The sequence below is a fragment of the Vanessa atalanta genome, chromosome 12, assembly GCF_905147765.1.
Source record: "Vanessa atalanta chromosome 12, ilVanAtal1.2, whole genome shotgun sequence".
NCBI lineage: Eukaryota > Metazoa > Arthropoda > Insecta > Lepidoptera > Nymphalidae > Vanessa > Vanessa atalanta.
In genome coordinates, this window is record NC_061882.1 from 1,181,035 (window position 1) to 1,204,450 (window position 23,416).

At 34.2% G+C, this 23,416-nt stretch overlaps 1 protein-coding gene across 5 annotated transcripts in view; it reads left to right on the plus strand.

Moving 5' to 3' along the window:
• LOC125067624 (furin-like protease 2) overlaps positions 1–23,416 on the plus strand; it is a 260,136-nt gene that overhangs the window by 231,681 nt on the left and 5,039 nt on the right. For all 5 annotated transcript variants that reach the window (XM_047676310.1, XM_047676314.1, XM_047676311.1 and 2 more), the window contains 8 exons: positions 15,440–15,616; positions 15,723–15,857; positions 15,937–16,244; positions 16,494–18,290; positions 18,419–18,652; positions 19,751–19,909; positions 20,180–20,319; positions 20,586–20,841. In XM_047676310.1, coding sequence (XP_047532266.1) covers positions 15,440–15,616; positions 15,723–15,857; positions 15,937–16,244; positions 16,494–18,290; positions 18,419–18,652; positions 19,751–19,909; positions 20,180–20,319; positions 20,586–20,841 — 3,206 coding nt within the window. The remainder of the gene's footprint in view (positions 1–15,439; positions 15,617–15,722; positions 15,858–15,936; positions 16,245–16,493; positions 18,291–18,418; positions 18,653–19,750; positions 19,910–20,179; positions 20,320–20,585; positions 20,842–23,416) is intronic.

A 23,416-nucleotide genomic window follows, 5' to 3' on the forward strand; every position in this document is an offset into this window, starting at 1 on the left:
CTATGTGGGTTTGCACGTCTGAACTCGTAAACTACTAATTCAGACTAGATAATGACATTCACACGAGCAGACAATAGGAGTGATAGATGTGCAGTGAGTTCAACGACCGCGCAGGGTTCTTTATACTCGCAGGTCCGAATAATAATTCAATATTTTACAATAACTGACGTGGATGATTCCGCGCATGTAAAATAACCTTTTTTCCGTATTATTTTTAATTTTTATAATTGAGTATTATGTAACTTATGTTTTCCGCGATTTTAAATAATACATAGGAGCTTCTCTAACATAAATTTAAATATAAATTTCGAATTAATTTCTAGAATTTAATTCGAAATTCAAAAGCACCAATCATAAAAAGATAACACTGACTGACTGATGGATATGTCTTCGAATAATTGTTAATGTTTTTCCGCAAAATTGAATTCTTAAATCAGAAAAATTAAAGTTACAAGTTTTAGTTATAGACGTAACTTTTTATTTCAAATGCTGGAAAAGAGTAATTATTGAAATCCTTGCCGGTTCTTCTTGGTATAATCTATAGTCCGAACCTTGTAGCTTACGTTTAATACTATCCTATAAAAAATATGATTCACAAGTGCTTGTAGAAACTCGAATAAGGTATATTTTAATTTGATTTAAATGATAACAGTTAATTTTAGATAAGTTTTATGCAAGTTTAGGCTTTGTCAGGCTCGTCTGGGTAGTTACCAATTTTGTTTGGTTGTGCTCCAAGGCACAAGGGTCATAACATCTTAGTTCCCAAGGTTGGCGCGGAATTGACGAATCCAGTGTAATATATACACGTAATAATAAATCTCATAATGTTGTTAACAAGGTAAAAGGTAACAAGTCGAACAGGGCTGTCTTTTATTTCGAATATTAAATCAATAACGACAGAAGGAGTCAAATCAGAGGGGAAGTTAGCACTAACGCCGTTTATATTTAAAGAAAATTTATAGCACGTCGTGATTCTCGCTTCGCGTACAGAGTGTTAGTTTGCAAGATCGGTTGACGTTTACGATAACTGCTCTGCTCCTCGGGGTGCTAGTGAAGTTATAGCCATCCTCAATAAACGGGCTATCAGACTCGAGAATTTTTCGAATCGAATTGCTACTTCTGTAGATTAGCGCTTCGATACATACAAATTTAACTTAATAAAATTATTATTTATTTAATGAATTTTTACATTTTCCAAAGTCACTTATAAAAGGAGATAGTTTCGTATGTATATTATGTATGCTTAACTATTCATTAAAATCATTAATAATAATCGCAATTATCAATTTGACGAACTCCGTGGTCGAGTAGTGTGTACACCGGTTTTCATGGGCACGCCACTCCGAGGTCCCGGTATCGATTCCCGGCCGAGTCGATGTAGAAAAAGTTAATTAGTTTTCTATGTTGTCTTGGGTCTGGGTGTTTGTGGTACCGTCGTTACTTCTGATTTTCCATAACACAAGTGCTTTAGCTACTTACATTGGGATCAGAGTAATGTATGTGATGTTGTCCAATATTTATTATTATATTTATAAAAAAAATACATTTTTTTAATTTTAATTTTTAATTAAATTAATTTAGTTACACTATACCGATTAAAATTCAATGGACCAAGGGCAAGCGAATAACGCCTAGATGCTATATAATCATGCAAGAGTTGCCATGTTTTATAAAGTTATTAACGTCGATTCATTTAATAATATCAATATTTCAAGTAGCTACCCTATGTTGTCCCTAAAGCAAACAATTTAAAGATTTGAATTCAGAGTTAAATTACACAATGAGGGGAGTTTTGGTACTTAATCTTAGTTGGCCCCGAGAGGTTTGAAATTACACTTAGACACTGTGTTCTAAATTGGTATTCGACTTAGTAATAACATATACAATTATATCCACAGATGTGATTTAAATATGTTTCATTCTGGAAACTTGTAAGAACTGCAACCAGATTATAAACTTTAATGCGTAGTAATGATTTTGATTTCTGACTTCGTACAAGTTTATTGAAGAAAACAAAAAAATGTTTTTTTTTTTTTAAAGAGTGACGTCATATATACTTCTTACTTTAGCTTTTTATTGGCCTAGAATTTGGACCTAGAACCTAATCACATAAATGTAAAGGCATTTTTTTATGTTATAATTTGACGGACTAGCAAATGGGCCACTTGATAGTAAGTGGTCACCATCGTCCATAGACAATGGCGCTGTAAGAAATATGACCCCATTATGACCCCCCTAAACAAAAAAACTGCTGGAAATTTTTTTCTCATAAAAAGGGAGAATTAAACTCCAAAATGCAACCTTTGAGATATTTCAATACTTCGAAGTTCAAATTTGTAATTATTTAATTTTATTTATATTCCTACATTAATTACTAATGTTAATACTTAAATAAATTCAATATTTTTTCAAAAGCACTGCATGGTTTGGAACGGAAATCTATTTTCATTGTAAATTAATTTATCTCTAATGTTGTTAATTTATTACTTTGTGTCCATAATTTTATATCCCAACTCAATGTTCCACATGTGACACATCTCGTATTTATTTTGGATTCTTCTTCGGACAAAAATTTTAATAAACGAATTATACTATATGTGTCTGTAATCTTCAAATCGTAATAAATGCCAACTCTTTGGAGTCCCCACTAGAAGAAGAAAGCCATAATTGGCTTAGATTTTGAATAATCTATGATATTCACATGGATTCGCGGAAAAAAAACATTACTTAATGTCGTTATCAAAACTTTAAAATTAAAATAAAAGTGGATGTAAGTAGTTACGTAGAATAGTAGTTTTTTTATAAATAAAGTGTTATTAATCAATAAGAAGCTTGTATATTGAATAAACTGCAAATGTCGCTTTAAATGCATAATATTGCAGAATTATTAGTAGATCGCGCGAAATATGTAAATCTGAGGTTGGTTTATCTTAATCTTCTTCTCCTTCGATTCAAAATCAAAATATACTCTGTTCTATTCTTCTATAAAAGTAGATTTTTATAAGCACTTTTGTCTCGTCATTTTAAGCGAAGCTACCACCAGGTCGGAATGTATATACACAGATTCTTCCGGGAAGAACCGGCAGGAAAATCAGTAGTTAACCTTTTGCAACAATTGAATTTAAATTTTGTGCAAAAAATGCACTTATAAATATAACATATACTATCTGAAAGCCAACAAGTACTAGATGCACGCTATTTTATCGTCTTTAAGCTTTAATCTTTTGTTGAATTCGATTTGGGATGCGTTAATAAGTGTTTAAACGTGACACAGACACGTGTATAAATAGGAGTTGCTTTAATCTGTAGTTACGGAAACACGAAAGGTAACGGCTTTGTTATTGTGTTACGCGATGAGTGCAATGAAACTAATTAGCAAGAGCTAATTGCGTTTGTTCGAAATTATGACAAATATTTGTTTCGACGAAACCGTCACCTAATGCGGTTTGATGATATCTTTCGTATGTTTTCCTCGAGTTAGTTAATTGTAACCGCGATTATTGTGTTGTTAAGATGGACGACTAATTAGTTGGATATATAAACACTTTATTTTCTTATGTTATTTACTAATTTATTCTTTGATTTCGTTTTTCTCGAAATAAGTTTCAAGAAGATTAAAAATGAATAACTCACTTCATATGAATTTGCTTATAATATGTAGTAAGTTTATTTGAATAATTAACATTAACGTCTAGCAGACGTTTAAATAAACACTGAATGTTCTCTCTCTGCCATCATTGATTTGTCATTCGATAAAAGGAGACACAAATAAGTTTATCATCCTTTAAACGACGTTTATAAATCGTAACGTTACCAAATCTATACTATCTATACTAATATTATAAATGTGAAAGTAACTCTGTCTATCTGTCGCTCTTTCACTGCCAAACCAATGAACCGAATTTGATGAAATTTGGTATGAAGCAAACTTGAACTCCAAGGAAGGACATAGGCTACTTTTTTGCTTGATACATGACAATCAACCCTTAAAACGCAAGCGACGCCGCGGGCGACAACTAGTATTAAATAAAATAGTATGAAAAAGTGTTAACAATAAATTAACAACTTGTTTGTATTGAGTTTAGATTTACAGTAGGGAAGATTTAACCTAAATATAAATGATACGGGCTGTTACGATATGTTTAGGAGTTATCATGTGATTGGCGTACAAAGGAAAGAAAACATCATATATAATCATATAAATATCATATCATATCATCGAATATCAACATCGGATTAGAAGAGACCTCCTTCGACAGCTGGCTAAAAATACACGGCAAAATAAAAAAGAGAAAAAGGATTACATTTTTTACAGAATATAATAAACTATGTTTTTTTGTGTTTCTTATAATCTTTGGTGAGATATGAGTATTCGAAATCAATATCAAAATCAGAATATACTTTATTCTAGTAGGCTTTTAAAATCACTTTTGAATCGTCATTTTTCAAACTATATTAAGTGAAGCTACCACCGGTTCGGAATGTAGATTCTACAGAGTAGATAATAAAAAGTTATATTAGTTAAATACAATATGTATATAATATACCCTGCTTGGAAGTCGTCAAGTATTAGGTCCACGCTGTTTCATCATTTATATAATCTTGTATCGAATAATATAATTTTTTTATTAATGTATTTTTATTTTCTTTTGGTAATATATGTATATTAATGTTATAAAAAAATAAAATATGTTTGTTTGTACGTACGTACGGGGTTACCTCCTACGTACAAACAAACAAATTTTATTTTTATTTTTTCAGAAAAAAATTAATAACGTTTTCAGTAGTAGATTACATAATTCCTGACTGATATAGGGTATAAATTATACTAACATATCATTTTCTTTATTAATTAATTGCACCCGTGCGAAGCGGGGCTACCCGTCCCGGATTAATTATACGGAATGCCTGTTTCACCAACATAACTAAGTGACTAAGGTTTTATATTGGTATATTAGCTTATCTCTTATATATATACATGGACAATAGCCCATTGGGTTAGGATAGATCCTGCGACTTTTTACATCGCTAGGCGGCCCGTAGACCATTGCACTATTGACGCTTAAATTATATATATATATCAATGTAAGCAAAAAATATTTTTTGATTTTTTCCAGCATAATCTATAGTAATTTATATTAATGTTATAAATTCGAAAGTATAACTGCCTGTCTGTTGCTCTGTCATGGCTAAACCACTCAACCAAATTTAATTAAATTACTTATCAACCTAGCTTGAACTCAAGGAAGGACATAGGTTACTTTTTATGCCTAAACCTGACGATCAACCCTAAAACTCGAGAGAAGGCGCGGGCGACAACTAGTATAAAATGTTCAAGTAATTTTTCTATATGTAATAAGGATTATGACTTAGTATTTATAACGTTCGATGATTATTATAAAACCTTTATAAGTTGTTGAAAAAAAGTGTTATTTTTTTTATATATATATTTCTTTTTATATAAAACTTAGGTTTTTGAGCAAAATAAGGTTATTTTTCTTCCCAGGCAACGCGCAGTCCTAAGAGAGTTTTTGGCGACCCGATTAAATTTCCATACTCGACGTTCACACGAAATCCCTTTCACGCGCCTCGTACGCCATAATATCAACCACATATATAATTAAAACATTATATAAAAACGCCATTAACATCAGTATAACTAATACCATTTAACGTAAACATAAACACTGTGTTATCTGTGTATCACACATCGAAAAGTTATTACTTAGCTGTATACGGATTATAGGCTTTTCCCTTTGACACAAAAGCACGATTTCCAACAAAATAACAGTGTAATCTGCTCGTATATCAAATTGCGATGGGACATAGCTTAGCGTTAGCGAGACATTTGATAACAGTAATGGCTGAGCCTAATTGAAACGTGTGTTTTACATTGATCGAAATTTCGCGTCGTATACGTCTTTTGTTTCCTTTGGGACTTTTAATTATCTCATATATAAATATATATATATATATATATACGTATAACTTAGTGGTAGGCCTCTGTCATCTGGGAATAGCACAATACAGCAATAGGTACCCTAATAAGTATTTTTGTGTTTGGGTTTGAAGAGTGAGTACGTTAGTGTGTCTAATGGGGCGCTGGTGACCACGTACCATCAGGTGGCCCATTTCCCCGTCCATAAATGAATATGTATTGTTATATAAAAAAATACACTTATGTGGGTAAGTCTTTGTGTCCGGACCTGATTTTTTTGTGATATCGGCAGGCGGACGAGCAAATAGGTCACCTGATGGTAAGTGGTCACTACCGCCCATAGACAATGGCGCTGTCAGAAATATTAACCATTCCTTACATGTTATGTCCCTTGTACCTGTAGTTACACTGGCTCACTCACCCTTCAAACCGGAACACAACAATACTGAGTACTGCTGTTTGGCGGTAGAATATATGATGAGTGGGTGCTACCTACCCAGACGGGCTTGCACAAAGCCCTACCACCAAGTATTGACCTGAATTCCGGTGCTTTTAAATTACCGTCCCGGACTATAAAGTGTGCACATAATTTTTCATCTCTAGCGCAGTTAACTTAATAAATAATATGCGTCGCCGCGGTCTTATGTAATTTGAAGATGTAGATTCTCTTCAGTAACCCAGACACGTACTTTACTAGTTCGTACAATTTAGCAATAGATAAAGACCGAATAACTATATTTTAAGTATTCGCTCTTTGCTGAAGGAAATCTTAATGTCTAACAAGTACCGTTATTTAAGTTAAGGTTTTATAAATCTTATTGTACCCGTACGTAAATTATTGCTCTTAAAATAATTGTAGGCACTTGAATTGTAAAATAAAATATGAGATTTACAATATAGTGTCTGTGGGAACTATTTGTTTGTTAAATACATTATTGAGTATCGTATTTTGTATAATACGTTGAAAATAGTGTTGGGGCTAAAATATAAACTTAATTAGTTCTTACCCTCGATTTTGGAAATCGCACGACTCTATCGACAATTTAAAGAATTTTGTGTGTGGCTACAACAATTTGATTTTTATAAAAATAATCTTTATTGTAGTGTGAGTACCAATAATAGTTTTACGTAAACATTACGTAGATATTGCCATTCTCATACATGTGGTCAAAATATATATATTTTCATTTCTTTGGACGAACGTTAAATGAAAAGGCTTTCGTTTTATTAAAGACGTAAATCTACATTGTTATTTTAGATACAATTGAATAATATCCAACGCACACAAAGGAAAAGTTTTACATTTAATAAGGGAGGCGTCGAAGAAAAATTACTTATAAATACACAAGTCCCGCGACCCTTATCCCTTCGATAGGATAGGATTTCCTCGCTCTAACTTCTTCCATAACCTTTTAATAGAAAAACGAGGACTTTTTTTCTTTTTATTTATGTTTTTTTTTTAAGTATAGTATGATTTTTGCATATAGATTTACGTCATATGCTACTTTTTTTAAATACATGTTATTATTACTATAAGTACTATAAGTTACTATAAGAAACGGGATATTTATCATATTTTTTTATTTTTATTTGCTGTTTCTCGATATTTCGACATTATATACGAATGTCTTGTCACGAGAACATGGTAAATCGTTTCAAATATTTATAGTAATAAAAGTAACCATGTTAATTTAAAATGTTATTTATTTTTTTATAAAATGAGTTGTTGTAATTTTACCAATTGTACTCGTGATAGTATCATTCTGCTACTTCTTGAGGTCATCTTTCCACTTGGTTGCGGTAATATACTAAGAAAATACGTAATTAGTTTCTGATATATAATACGTAGCCAGATCAAATGTTTAGTAGTTTACAAGCCGCCTAGTTGGCGTAAACTCTAATGCGCTTCTGTATTTGCACGGAGCTAATCCCAGTATTCACGCTGATCTAATATAAGTTCTAATATGAATATACATACAGACGATGTAATTTCTTAGAGATTAAAAACCTAGTTTATGCTTAAAATATAATATGTTTTCAAGACTTGATGTAGGACTTTGTGCAAGCCCGTCTGGGTAGGTACCACCCACGTATCAGATATTCTACCGCCAAACAACAGTACTCAGTATTGTTGTGTTCCGATTTGAAGGGTGAGTGTAGTGTAGTGTAGGCCTACTGTAGGTGTAACTACAAGTACAAGGTTATAAAATCGTAGTTTTCAAGTTTGATGGCGCATTGGCGATGCAAGGAATGGTTAATATTACTTACAGCGCCATTGTCTATGGGTGGTGGTGACTACTTACCATCCCATATGTAGCCCATATGCTCGTCCGCCAAGCTATATCATAAAAAAACAGTCATCTGATATAGGTAACATTCGAAGTGATAAGTCTGTAAAGGTGTAGTCAATATTGACCTTCAAAAATATGTACCAAACTAACCATAAAATATAAAATCATAAACCAAACTAATTTATATAAAATATAAAATTAAATTTAAATAACTAAATTATATAATAATTGAAAATAATAATGTTTTAATTATTTTTTATATTACTGAAAAAAATAATGAATACTGAGTTATCATATATTTATTTTTAATTATACATCATTACTTTCTCAGCAACTGCTCCACAAGTTCGTCAGCTGTCATTCCAATCAAGATATATTTTAAGAACTATAGTCGATTTTCAATTTTACTCAAGTGAGATACGAAATGATTTACAGAATAGCAGTACCAGAGCGTACTCAGAAACAAACTTCTGTCTGGAAATATTTTCCTAAAACTTTACGTCTGAATCATTTACAAACACTCACGAACAGCGATGTTATCAATTTAAATGCAATGAATCATTTCGTGTTTAGTTACTGCAGCGTTAATAGCGTAACAGTGCCTAACATTATGTAGAATCAATTTTCTTGATACAACATCTAAATGGGATGTCTCTTAGGTCGTTATACGAGGCTATGCACCGGACAATTGCTTCAGTCATTTGATAACATTAGGTGATCGATATACTCGACACCAGAACAATGGATTAGATGACGTTGTGATAGAAGCGAAGCTAATAGGTATTTTGTTTGTTTTAATTGGACGAAATTGATGGATGCGTTGTTTCATTGGACGATTATTATTGTAAAATATGACAATCCGTAATGGATGCGAGTGCTCTCATCATATCATCGGTCGGTTTTATTTGCTCGTCGTGGTTGGTTTTTAGTTTCATAGATTAGTGTAAGCCGGCGAATATATCTGGGATATTTACCGGATGACATTGCATACATTTTTAAAAAAAGAAGAAACTACACTTTTTTTTTTTAAATTAAAGTGTGTAAATCCATCCTATCCAAAATAATTATTCCAAACATTTTGGTAACTGTAAAAAAAGCACAGAATAATTTAGATTTTTTTTTAATTATATAGATATAGATTTTAAACTACCTTGTGTATAAAAATACAATTTATTTGGAGTTGCAAGACACATATATGCCTAGTTAAATACAAATAAAATTAAAATAAAACACGTAAATACAATTAAATCGCTTCTTATATGTATTTACTATTATGAAACTAAACGGCCCAATTTTAATAGATACTGCTCCTCCGTGTGTACTTTACACCAATTTACGACTAACATCGAAGTGAACTGCCGAGCTAATAAAACTTGGGGGCGTGGTGTCGGTACTTGCCTATGTTGACCGTCAACCTACAAAATAAACAGCCTTCTACGGACGCTATTACACCGTAAACACCTTCATAATGACCGACCTGGCATATATTTCTTTTTATCGCTATTTGTGTTTTAAATAAAATTAAAAAAATAAAATATCTATCTCAGACTTTTCAGAATTTTTCAGAATTTCAGAATTATCTGAAAAATTCTTAATTGTTCGTTTCGTCCAAATTATTTGTGGAATTTGTCGTTTATCATTAAGTTGACCTTATTCCATTCATTTCGGGTCGGGTGCTCTTTTTCTATACCATTCTCTATCTCTGGTCATATACCCAGTTACTCCTTTATTTAGTCATTTGTCATCCCTTGCACAGTCCACCTTTTTCTTGGTGTTTCTGTTGCCTTATAGTGTAATGTATCATTTACACGTCCACACCTAGTGTGTTTCCTTTCAGCTTTTCTACCATGGACAATACTTCCAAATATTTATTTACATGCGTACTTTTGCTTTGAAAAAAAATACTCTATTTTTTTTTTTGTTGAAGTAGGCTCTTATATTTTTTAATACTCATGATTCGTCTCGTTACACTATTGTATTAAATGCAAAGCTACCAACACCGGTTCGAAATGTTAGATATTAGCGTGAATAACCGGTAAGAAATTTAGTATATTTTGTTTTCTACTTTAAACATAGTCAATCAACATACAATTAAGTTTATGCTCATATGTCATTTTGGAAACCATTGAATGTTAAATCAATGTTAATTATATATTTAAATACTAATTTTAATGTTCATTTTACTTAATGTAATGAACTTACATTACATTAACATTAACAGCCTGTAAATTTCCTACTGCTGGGCTAAGGCTTCCTCTCCCTTCGAGGAGAAGGTATGGACGCTGCTCCAATGCGGGTTGGTGGAATACACATGTGGCAGAATTTCGTTGAAATTAGACACATGCAAGTTACCTCATGTTTTCCTTTACCGCCGAGCACGAGATGAATTATAAACACAAACAAACACATGAAAATTCAGTGGTGCTTGTCTGGGCTTGAACCCGAAATCATCGGTTAAGATGCACGCGTTCTAACCACTGGGCCATCTCGGCTCTCGGCTCTAATGAGCTTGTTACAAGGATATTCATTAACAAGAGCCGCGTGTTTTACCGCTAGTAACACTGACATTCAAGTGGACTGGTAACATAAGTGAGAGGCGTGCCACCAACACTTCGTGCCTTTCTCGTGTTTAGTACCCTTCATCATAAAAAGTCATCCATTAACCCCTTCACGTTGCTAACTGCTTTATAATGCGTTGTGTGATTTAGAATTTCCTTCGAAAATGTCTCATTTGTTTTCCACATATTATTTTTCTGATTGTCTATTTAATTATTATTGGTGGTCACCACCGTCAACAGACATTGCCACTGTTAATAATATTGACCATTACTTTTATCGTCAACGCAACACCAATCTTGGGAAGCAATATGTTAGGTCTCTCTTGCCTGTAGAGACGCTGGCTTAGTATTTCTTCATTGGAACTGCTGTTTGGGGGTAGAATAAATGATGGCTTGCACGCAGTCCACTCAAAAAGATTATAGTACTCTTTGTTTTTTTTTTTTATTTAACTTATATTAAGTTAATTAGTGATGCTTTTAAAGCTATATATTATATACTTATTTTTATTTTAAATCGCACGGATAAAGAACCCCTAATATGTAAAAGGAGGTTTTATTTGAAGACGTTTATTATTTTTATGAATGTTACAAAGTTAGTAATATTTGGCTTTTTCAATATGAAATCCCTTATTGACCGGTCTATTAGCTTTAAGACAAAGGATTCCTCAATAATTTCTGTTTGTTGACCCCACAAGCAAGACCCGAACGGGCCGTACGATTTTTTTCTGCGTAAATCTGTTTAAACCCTTTCGGACCCTGCCACAGGACCTTCGCTTTATTAGTTTAGGACCCTATTACGTTACGGCGTATAAGCACAAAGAGGCTTTATTAAGGCTCGTGTGCGTGAGATCGTTTCTACTTGACGACGTAATGACGTGAGCTATTTGTCAATATTTATAATTAGTGCTAATTATATCCTATTAAGAAGACCAGTGTGTATTGTCTTCTTTCATTTAGAAGAACGTTTCCTACTTTCTTGTTATAAGAACTAAAGTTTAGACACAAAGCGATTTTGCAAACCCCTACAGTTCAACAGTTTTCTAAGAATGAAAAGAAAAAGAAGCAAAACTAAAAAAAAAAATATATTTGAATACTAAAAATTATTTATTTGGTTGTGGGGTAGAGCAATTAATTCAGATTCGAGCATTACATAAGTGAGTGAGAAGAACTAGGCATTATTGTGTAAAATTATATCTTAGATTGTTATATTACGAGCACTCGTCAGTAAGTAAGGTAGTACTGTAACGGAATGTCAAAATCGAATCATAGATTGTAACATTACATGCGAGTGCTGCCGGTGATGGACTTTTAAACATAATAGCCATAGTGTTGTAACGGTCGAAGTCCTACATTTATTTCGGTACAGCTCTCAACGGCCATGTGTCTTACTGAAGTTTAATTTACTTTTAAGTGCAACGGTTCTTTCTTCCAATGACACTAAACACATGTTAACAAATTTTCAAATTATGAAGTCGAATTTCAATATTTATAATTTTGATTTTTTTTTTTAAATAGTAGCTCCATTCCCCACAGAGTGTTGTCCATGTTTTTTATAATAACGTTAATATGCCTCTGCATGAGTTTAAAATTGACTTTTTTTTTCTAACGATTTTTAGTGTAGGAAATATTAACAGTTTTACGACGTTAAAATCATAAATTCGTCGGGTATATTTTTCCCGTCGACATAACTATGTCGTCGTGTATTTGCACAGCTGAGCGTATGCGTGCTAACAAGCGCCGTTAGAACAATATGGAGGCGTTGTTTGCGTAAAAAAAGTGATTTTTATCAACGTGACGTAACACGGATTTAGAAAATATTTTCTGCAGGAGGTATTGTTAAAGCGTTTTTGGGATATATTTCTATCCAATATATGTAATTTATATTAGACCATAATTTTGTACAAATATTATATCACAATTTTAATTAAAAGATTGTGAATCTAAAACCTATCTTATATCAGATTTCATTTGGATCCGCGCCGACGTCGGCCGTTCGAGTATAATGAAGTAAGTAATGTTTAAAAATATAAACTTTCACATGTTTTTTTTTCTGTCAATATATTCTCAGTAGTAACACGAAATTAGGCGTCTTGAAGTTACAGACATTTTAAACTCTTAGTCTTGCGCCTGATCTCTGTTCGTTCGTGTTGGAATAGAAAATGAGAGAGAGTGCATCTGAGTGTGCAGACTCTGCGCCTTGTGCACTCATATCTCGTGCACAATTGACTATTCACTGAGATTTACGACCGTTACCTAATTTCTGTTAAAATGATATTTTTATATTAGATTTTTTCATTAATTACACTTATTATTGTATATTTATATTGTATAAATATTGGTATCACAGTTATATAATTTTATATTGAGACTCGGTTTGGTATTTCCGTTCGTATCTAATTTAACGTTTATATGAAAATATCGAACGCTTCAAACATGAATAGTTCCCGCAAAGCTTCTTGGCGGAATAAATCGGGTTCATATTTCAAAGAGCATACAACGCCCCGGTTATATAGCCGAGCGTGTGTAACCGAGTCGCGCGGTCATCGTATAGTTTTTATTGGATTAAACAGACAAACTACTATCTTGTTAAATTTATACTAATATGGACTTGGAATATTATAAATGTTGCTTCATATAAATCTGCGAAATTGTGAACGTAATTTTGTTCTTTGTGACGAAGTATTCGTATAAATAGATTGTTTTATGATATTAATGCACTTAGTCTAGTACTTGTATTCGATATTAATAGGGAGTGACGTGAGTGTGGCACATATCTTATTAGTTCCGACGACTTGATTGGTTAATATTTCCTACATCTATGTCTATGTGCGGCGGTTACCACACAACATCAGGTGACTTATTCGGTTCGTCTTCTATTATAAATTACAAAAATAGACAATATATAATAGAGTAGATTTTAAAGAAAATTAATTAAATGGTCTTCATCGTCACCAGCATCCACTGGCCGAGTGAGAATTTGAAGATGGTATGTTTGTAATGGTTGTTCCTTTCATAGTCAATGGTGCACTGACGCTAAGCTCATTGAGTCCCAGTGAGCATTATGAAGTAATACGCTTCGCGTCTGTAATTACAGTCGGTCACTCAACTTTGAAGACGCAACGTAGACATGAAATATATTTAAAGATTACATAAATATACTTTCAAGTTAACTTTCCAAAAGTACACATCATTGGCGCTTCAGCTCTTCCCATAAATATACTATGATTGAATAGTATATTACCCAAATCTATTCTGTCAATTGTCTCAAACAAAATGCTCAAATGAAAGTTTTCGGTCAAACACATAAGTAGATTTTTCAACAGCGTTATATTTAACTTAATATTTAGGTAACGAACTGTACAGAGAACGACGTACACAGCGAAAAGCGGTCGAGTTTTTATTGAATTACCGCGGCACGAAGACAAACAGTTTCATACCTCGTCTCCACGGACGCTCACACACGGCTGTGGTTACTGTACCATGCCTTCTGTTTAATTATAACTTTAATGCCTCCTGTCCCTTTTTATGTAACGATAATTATACATTTAAAAACTATTCTTTTATTTTTAAATACTTTTCGATTTCATGGAGTGTTTTAATTTTTTAAATTGGATTAATTATCTTTGTTTTGTTCCGAGAGTATTTTACTATACTCTTCCATTGATGAGATATTATACTTATATCACGATCTCCAGTCTCTAGCTATTTGTTTTTTGTACATGTCACCATTTAAGCAATAATTTTCATTTTGGTCTGGGTCAAAAATAGAAGGTACCTTCTAATAATATTATATAGGTATTATTCTGCTTGCCCTTTAGCTCTTCAAATTTAATTTTTTTTAACGTTGCTTAAAATTATTTCTGTTTACAAACAATAACTTTACTTATTGGAATTATCGTCGTTTTTTATTGTTTGTAAGAATTCATTCATTGACAAAACGATGTTGGACTACGGTATTATAAAATAAAATGATTAAAAAAGTCGTATTTTTTTTTGTTTTAATTTAAACAGTCGTGGACATTATTCTTCGTGCCCTTTGTTATCATATAAAACTGAATAGACATCGTTGTTTTTTTCTTAACGTGGCTATAAATTCCACGGCATTGTGATGTCACTAGCGAGAGCAATGTAACTCGGACAAACGCGATCATTCTCATGTAAATACGATGGTGCCCTCCCGCTCGTTCAGTGTCACCGACTGAAATTACCCCGTCTGAACTGAACAGTAAGGACGTCTTGTTTGAAACGCTTTGAAAGCTAAGAATTGTGCCATTGTTCACTTGTACACAGCACGTACCGACTTGAGTGCTTCTAAAATTTTATCGTGAATTGTGATTTTTTATTTCTATGGGACGATTTTTTTTTTTAAAGATTTGTCAGTTATGTATTATTTCATAATAGACAATATAAATATATATGTAAACAATAAGAATATTTGAAAGTGTTACAATTATTTCTTGAAATATCGAGCTTCAATACCTTTCAAATAATGTCAAACAAAAATATTTTAACCTGCCTTCATAAAAGTTCATAATTCCGACGAAATTTTCCATGAATGCATTCTGTTTTAATTTAATTTCTGAGTTGTCTAATTTAATGACCTGACTTGACTGGTCTGTTTAGCAATATTTTAAATTCATCCTTGTTTTCAGGTAAAATGGTTCGAGCAGCAACGCGAGAAGCGGCGGATCAAACGAGACTACAATCCGTACGAAACGTCGCTGTGGTCACAACTATCGCGAAGACAGCCCTCGCATCGGACGAGACATCGAGCGATCACACCGTCGCCTTTCTTTCCGGATCCATTGTTCAAGGAACAGTGGTATTTGGTAAGTCGCGACAAAATACGTTTATAAGAGAGCATAAACATAAGAAGTTAGTTAGTCTGATGTTATTGTATATACTGGATTAATTTGCTATGTTTCGCTTAAACAGAACGGTGGCGCAAAAGATGGTCTTGACATGAACGTAGCTTCCGCCTGGCAGAAAGGTTATACAGGCAAAAATGTCGTTGTATCTATTCTGGATGATGGTATTCAAACGAATCATCCGGATCTCGCGCAAAACTATGTAAGCAATATTTTTTATTATTATTTTAACGTATCTATTTTATTTTCAATTTATTAAGGTCCCAAATCCCTTTTGTTAGGATCCTCTTGCTTCCACGGATATAAATGGAAACGATGATGATCCAATGCCTCAAGATAATGGTGATAATAAACACGGCACACGATGCGCTGGTGAGGTCGCTGCAGTAGCTTACAATCAGTATTGTGGAGTTGGTATCGCCTACAATGCAAGTGTAGGTGGGGTGCGGATGCTGGATGGTGTTGTAAATGATGCAGTAGAAGCTAGGGCACTGGGTTTGAACCCCGATCATATCGACATATATAGTGCATCATGGGGACCAGAAGATGATGGAAAAACCGTTGATGGACCGGGACCATTAGCGAGAAGGTAAGTAGGGTGTTGTAACTAAATTTCAATAATTTAAATGTGAAATAAAAAACTATTTTTTTACATACGAATTGTTTCTGTAAATATCTTCTGAGCATAATTAAATATCATATAAATCATGACCGCAACACAAACGATGGCTTAAAATGCAATTTCAGTTATCAAGGCCAAAGATGGAACCAAGAGCGGTTTCATTTTTTTTGTTACCAGTGAAAGCAGTTGAAGTAATAATAATTATTTTGCTTTCAGAGCATTTATTTATGGAGTTACTAGTGGCAGACGTGGGAAAGGAAGTATATTTGTGTGGGCTTCAGGAAATGGTGGACGTCACACAGATTCTTGTAATTGTGATGGTTACACAAACAGTATATTTACTTTGTCAATATCGAGTGCAACTCAAGGTGGATACAAGCCATGGTATTTAGAAGAATGTTCATCTACTTTAGCCACTACTTACAGTTCTGGTACGCCTGGGCATGATAAAAGCGTAGCTACAGTTGACATGGATGGAAGATTAAGAGCAGATCATATTTGTACAGTAGAACATACAGGCACTTCGGCTTCAGCGCCCTTAGCAGCCGGTATATGTGCTCTCGCTTTAGAAGCTAATCCAGATCTAACTTGGAGAGATATGCAATATCTAGTAGTATTAACTTCTCGTTCACAACCATTAGAAAAAGAAAATGGATGGATCGTCAACGGCATTAAAAGAAAAGTTAGTCACAAGTTTGGTTATGGTCTCATGGATGCGACTGAAATGGTAAATCTAGCTGAACAATGGGTATCGGTTCCTCCTCAGCACATTTGCAAATCGCAGGAAATTAACGAAGACAAACCTATAGAATCATCTTATGGTTACACTTTAAGTGTACATATGGATGTTAATGGATGCAGTGGAACAGTTAATGAGGTCAGGTATCTTGAGCATGTTCAATGTAAAATATCATTGAGATTCTTTCCACGTGGAAATTTACGAATCTTGCTTACATCGCCAATGGGAACTACCTCGACTTTATTATTTGAAAGACCTCGTGATGTCATTAGCTCTAATTTCGATGATTGGCCATTTTTAAGCGTTCATTTTTGGGGTGAAAGAGCGGAAGGTAAATGGACTCTCCAAATTGTCAATGCGGGTAACAGACACGTGAACCAACCCGGCATCCTCAAAAAATGGCAGTTAATATTTTATGGTACTTCAACCGATCCTGTAAAGTTGCGGTCTAAAAGACCTTCGCCGATATCGCCACCGTACGCTTTTCCAACAGCTGCTGATGGATATGATTCTGTCGGGGATTCTTTTTACAATACTGACGCGTTTACCAACTATCAAAACTTCCCTACATTATTCGCCGCTGGCTCAGATCCAGAAAAGGCTATAGCAAGTCTCGACGGACATAACGTTCCCTCACCGCATGGGGAAAATGTCCTCGCTGATAGTAATGATAGGCGCGTCATGCATGAATGTGATCCCGAATGCGATTCTCAAGGATGCTATGGAAAAGGACCTACCCAATGTATAACATGTAAGCACTATCGTCTTGACGACGCTTGTGTGTCACGATGCCCTCCAAGAAGTTATGCGAACCAAGGTGGAGTTTGTTGGCCATGCCATGAATCATGTGAGACTTGTGTCGGACCTGGACAAGATTCTTGCCTGACTTGTTCTCCAGCTCATTTATTGGTAGCGGATTTAGGTTTATGTTTACAACAATGTCCTGATGGATATTGGGAAGACAGCGAAGCGTCCGCTTGCCGGCCTTGCGCTGCGCATTGTTCAACTTGTTCAGAACGAGCTGATGCCTGTACATCTTGTGAACATCACTTAGTTTTATATAATGGAACATGTTCAGCCTCATGCCCTCCCTCTACGTTTGAGAATGAAGACTATTTGTGTGCTAAATGTCATCCCTCATGTGATACATGTATTGGCGCTGAAGAGACGCATTGCGTTACGTGTCTCGCTTCGAACTACATCCTTGATGGTACTTGCTTGAGTACTTGTCCAAGTGGATACTATTCTGATAAAAAGAGAAAAGAGTGCATGAAGTAAGTATTTTGAATCAGGTTAATCTTATTAAAGAGTTTCGCAAAAAAAAGAGAAACAAAACTTAACTATAACTTATTAAAAAAATTGTAGATGCTCAAATCTAAGCTAAACTTTATCCTATTTTTAGATGTCCAGTCGGTTGCGCGTCCTGCTTGACCACATTATGTTTGACCTGCAACTCAAACTGGGAGTTGAATAAGAAGGGAAAATGCGTTGCCGTTGGCACCGATCGGTGTTCTTCTAGAGAATTCGCGGATGGGAGTCAATGTACCCCCTGTCATAGTGATTGTGAATCTTGCTTTGGTCAAACAGAAGCAAATTGTCTCACGTGTGCCACGCCAGCCTTGTTACAAAATCACAAGTACGTAATAACGAGTATATTTATTTATATCTATTTTTATTGCACTCTAAAACTAAAATACACATGGAGATTTATAGAAGTGGCTTGAGGAGCATCCAAATCCAATTTGAGTATTAAATTTTAATTAATTAATTAAATTTTTTTTAACATATTTAAGTTGAAAATAACACGTTATATTTTATTTTATAAAAATATCAAAGAAATCGTTACGCTACAAGTATCAAGACATTTCCTCCAAAAGTATGGTTCTTTAACGTAACGTGTACGTGATGGAGTCAAGTCGTCTTCTTAAAATGTTTCGAGATAAGATGAAGATTATAACGTCTGTATTGCAACCAAAGTCATTGACTCTGTTATGAGTGTATCCTTTGCGATCGGGTTCTGAATTCTCTCTACTACATTCACTTGGCGCTGATGATAAATTTGAATTACAACTACATATAAATTATTTATTTTGAGTAATGTATTTATTATGATGAACGTTGTACTATTTATTTGCAATCAGCAAAATACATAATATAATTATAGGTATTTAACAATATAATAAAATTCATATAATCATCATATAGCAAGGAGCTCTGACAGTAGGCATACACAATAAAGTTCTATAATTAAAAAATTCTATTTTTCTGGAGTGAGTTCTAGAATGAGACAGCGAGTATATAATATACAATGAACATAATAGAGACAGAACTAAAATCTTAGTTATTTGTCTCTCGCGACAGAATAAACTGGCGACGAATAATGAAAGGTCTGAAAAGATTCGTCACCATTATATGGACACAAACATATGTTTGTATAGACATTTATCGTTCAGAATTTGCATTCTATCATCTTGTGATATTATGCGTTGCGCTGCTGTTTTCTTTTGGAAATTTTTATTTATTGAGCTCATTATTGTAATTTTTTGATAAAGGTACAAGACGGAAAATTTATTGATCACTGAAAATCCAACAAAGTTTTTTTTAAATTTATTTTTACTTACAAATATGTTTTTACAGATTAATATTTTTTTAATCAAATAATTTCGTGCTTCGGGAAATCGAATATAATAGTTACTGTTCCGATCCCTAATTTATTTTATCCAATTTTTCGTAGATGTATATCAGAATGCAGTCGAGGTTATTACGCCGAAGCTGGGCGTTGTACGCGATGCATGCACGGCTGCGCGGATTGTGTATCACGTTTGAACTGCACTTCATGTACCGGCTCTTTGAGGCTGCAATCTGGTGCTTGCAGAACTGCCTGCGCTGAGGGGTGAGAACGAATCTTTTTCAGCGTTTTATTAATAGATTTGCAGAACAATTCCTCTAAAATTATAACCATATTGTTGATAGGGAATTCAAGTATTCCCAAATGTAAATTGTTAATTGCCATGGAACGTTTTGTCAATATTTTGATAATGAGTTGTTCATTTCGAAAAATATTATTTCAATGCGTAGAATAATTGGTAACTCATTTTGTGTGTGTTTTGTCATAAGAACTTTTATCTGTTAAATTGAAGTCAACGTGATTAAAATTCTACAGGTATTATGCGGATCGCGGAACCTGCTCTAAGTGCTATTTGTCATGCCGCACTTGTATAGGGCCGAGACGCGATCAGTGTGCTTCTTGTCCACCGGGTTGGAGGTTAGCCGCTGGAGAGTGCCATCCTGAGTGTCCCCAAGGTATGATTTTTTTTCGCATCACATGCACATTAATATGGAATCTAACTGCCTTAATGATCTTTTGGATAGCATTAAGTTGTATTTCCCGAAGTACTGCGTTCAATACCAGGGTCAGGGTCAGGGCAAGACACCTTGAAAACTGTAAAAAGTTATACGACTGTAAACCATTCTAGGCATAGGTTACCTTTCCTTTTAAGGGATGGTTTCCTCCACTTAGTTCTATCTCGGTGATGTTGCTTAAAATTAATGTTATTTTTCTTCACCAGGTTTCTACCAAACTGATGATGGTTGCCGTCACTGTCATCACTACTGTCGCGAGTGTAACGGTTCCGGCCCGCTACACTGCACGTCCTGCCCCCCACGCTTCATGCTAGATGGCGGGCTCTGTATGGAATGCCTCGGATCCCAGTACATGGAAACCAGTAGTGGAATGTGTCGCGCTTGCGACGAATCGTGTCGAACGTGTTCGGGTCCAGGGCAATACAGCTGTTCTGGTTGTTCGAGACCCTTGCGATTTGATAGGTGAGTAATGGTAATAGTTACTATAAATAATTGATTAAGGTAAGTATTAAACTAGATTAATATCAATATAGTAAAAAAGTAAAATTTACTTTTGACTTTGATTGATATTAATTTTATCTATTGTGAAGCAATCGATTTGGTTGTATGTCAATATCATATAGTATCTTTCGTAATTTTGCAGTCGGGTTTGTAATTTACATGCATCGAAAATATAGCCCAATCAGCCTTATACCTTATCAGTCTTAATATACAACATCTTGGCAATTTCTTATTTACTCAAATTGTACACGATTCACTTAAATTAAATTTACTTTGTGAGAAGACTTGTACCTATTTACTTATTGGACCTGTATAGTTCTGTAGTACCTTATCTAGAAACTTAACGTCCGTTACGCTATAAATATAGCTAAACAATGGAGCCAGCGTCACGTCGCAGTACTTCTGCATCGAGCAGTTAAGTCTTAATAAATGTTTGAACAACTTAGCAATTAGTTTTAAACTATGTACCGTATAAAGCTCGATCCCGACAGGGCAGTAGTCAATAGAACGTGGCTATGCGACGGGTTGTAACCTCACGGGTGTAAATAGAAATGGCATCAGAGCAGTGGCGTAGCTATCGTAGGGCCAGGTGGTGCCGTGCACCAGGGCCCCTGAGGTCTGGGGGCCCTCTTACCTAAGCTATGAAAAGAGCTTTGAATAGAGATGAAGTATGGATTTAATTTACTAACGATATGTTCAACTTACTGTATCCTGTATCCTTTTCTTATTACTATCTATAATTTTGAATGCCAATATACGTTAAAGAGGGGGCGAGGGCCCGATTCTTTTTCTATGCACCGGGGCCCTTACCCACCTAGCTACGCCACTGCATCAGAGTATCAATTAAATACTTCGATGTTTTTAAATGTGTGGGGAAATAGTAAATTAGTAAATTGTGGGGAAGTAGAAGTAATTCATATTTAAATACTAATAATGCAGTTCTATTAATCTTTAGCGTCTTGGTTTTGTTCTGTTACGTTAATTTTTACTATTGTAAAAATTGGGCGAAAGGACTTTGTTCAAATAGAAGATTTGAAGCTAATTATACCAAATTGTTTCGAGTAATATATTCATCCGACTCATACATGTGTTTCATCCACCGTGCACTAGATACTTAAAGATAAATCGGGCACATGCAATTCACCTATTCATAGCTAATAAATACCCTCATAGATAATATATATATATATAATCTACGATCATAAAGCTGCATCACGCTCCGAGGCAATTAGTCTCCATTTAGAACTGATATAATTTAATTAACTGGTAAAATTATTTGATTGCAACCATCTTGGGAAAGAAAAATAATATTTAAAATTTACATATTAATTTTCAATTGCAAATCTTGTCTCATTAGTTCCATGTTCCCGGGTTCAAACTCCGCCTATAAACCTAGTAGCTGGAACTTGACAGTGCTTCTCGATTTTGATACGCACACGCACACATGCGTTTGAGAGCACACTTGTGCATTGTGGTATAAACTGTACAGAATGTCCTAGTATAGTCCAGCCCAGTCTCGTTTGAGATTCCATAACTTACTAGTATCTATTTATGCCATTTTCATTTACTTTTTAATCAAAGGTTGGCTATATGTAGCGTAGTACTCAAACAACTTGTATATTCAATAGCTTAAAGTCCAAGAAGGTCAGGTCATAACCTAAAAGTTCGCTCCTTTGACCGTACCTCTTTAGGTCATTTAACACTAACTACTAGCACGTTTAATTAGGATAGCGATGCTCGTGGATTTTATAAAGACTTAAGATATTCTATTAACGGTTGTTTTGCAAATAAGTTAAAGCTTCTTACGACCTTTTTCATATTAATTTCTTTTTATTACTACAAGTATTTTAATTTTGCGAAGTAGTTATCGGAACGCATGGAGAATGAACATGATTTTATACATTTTCACTATATATTAACCGGATTGCGTTGTAATGAGCCTGTAATCCTTTTTTTCTTTGAATACTTGAAACAAAATGATATAAGTATCTGTAGATAATATGATTGTTTAGACAAGATGTTAATTTAACTTGGTCTTAGTTAACGTTGAAAATGTTTTTTTCTTTAATATATTTTGTTAAAGAAATTATTTAATATTCATCGCAGCGTTTTCATTTGTCGAGTAGGTGAAATTTTATTCTGTATCATATACTAAAAATATTTTAAGCGATTTCAATAATAAGCCGAGCCGAGATGGCCCAGTGGTTAGAACGCGTGCATCTTAACCGATGATTTCGGGTTCAAACCCAGGCAGGCACCACTGAATTTTCATGTGCTTAATTTGTGTCTATAATTCGTCTCGTGTTCGGCGGTGAAGGAGAACATCGTGAGGAAACCTGCATGTGTCTAATTTCAACGAAATTCTGCCACATGTGTATTCCGCCAACCCGCATTGGAGCAGCGTGGTGAAATATGCTCCAAACCTTCTCCTCAAAGTGAGAGGAGGCCTTTAGCCCAGCAGTGGGAAAATTTACAGGCTGCTAATGCTAATGCTACTTATTATTTTACATATATTATTTTATCAAGCTGTTAAGGC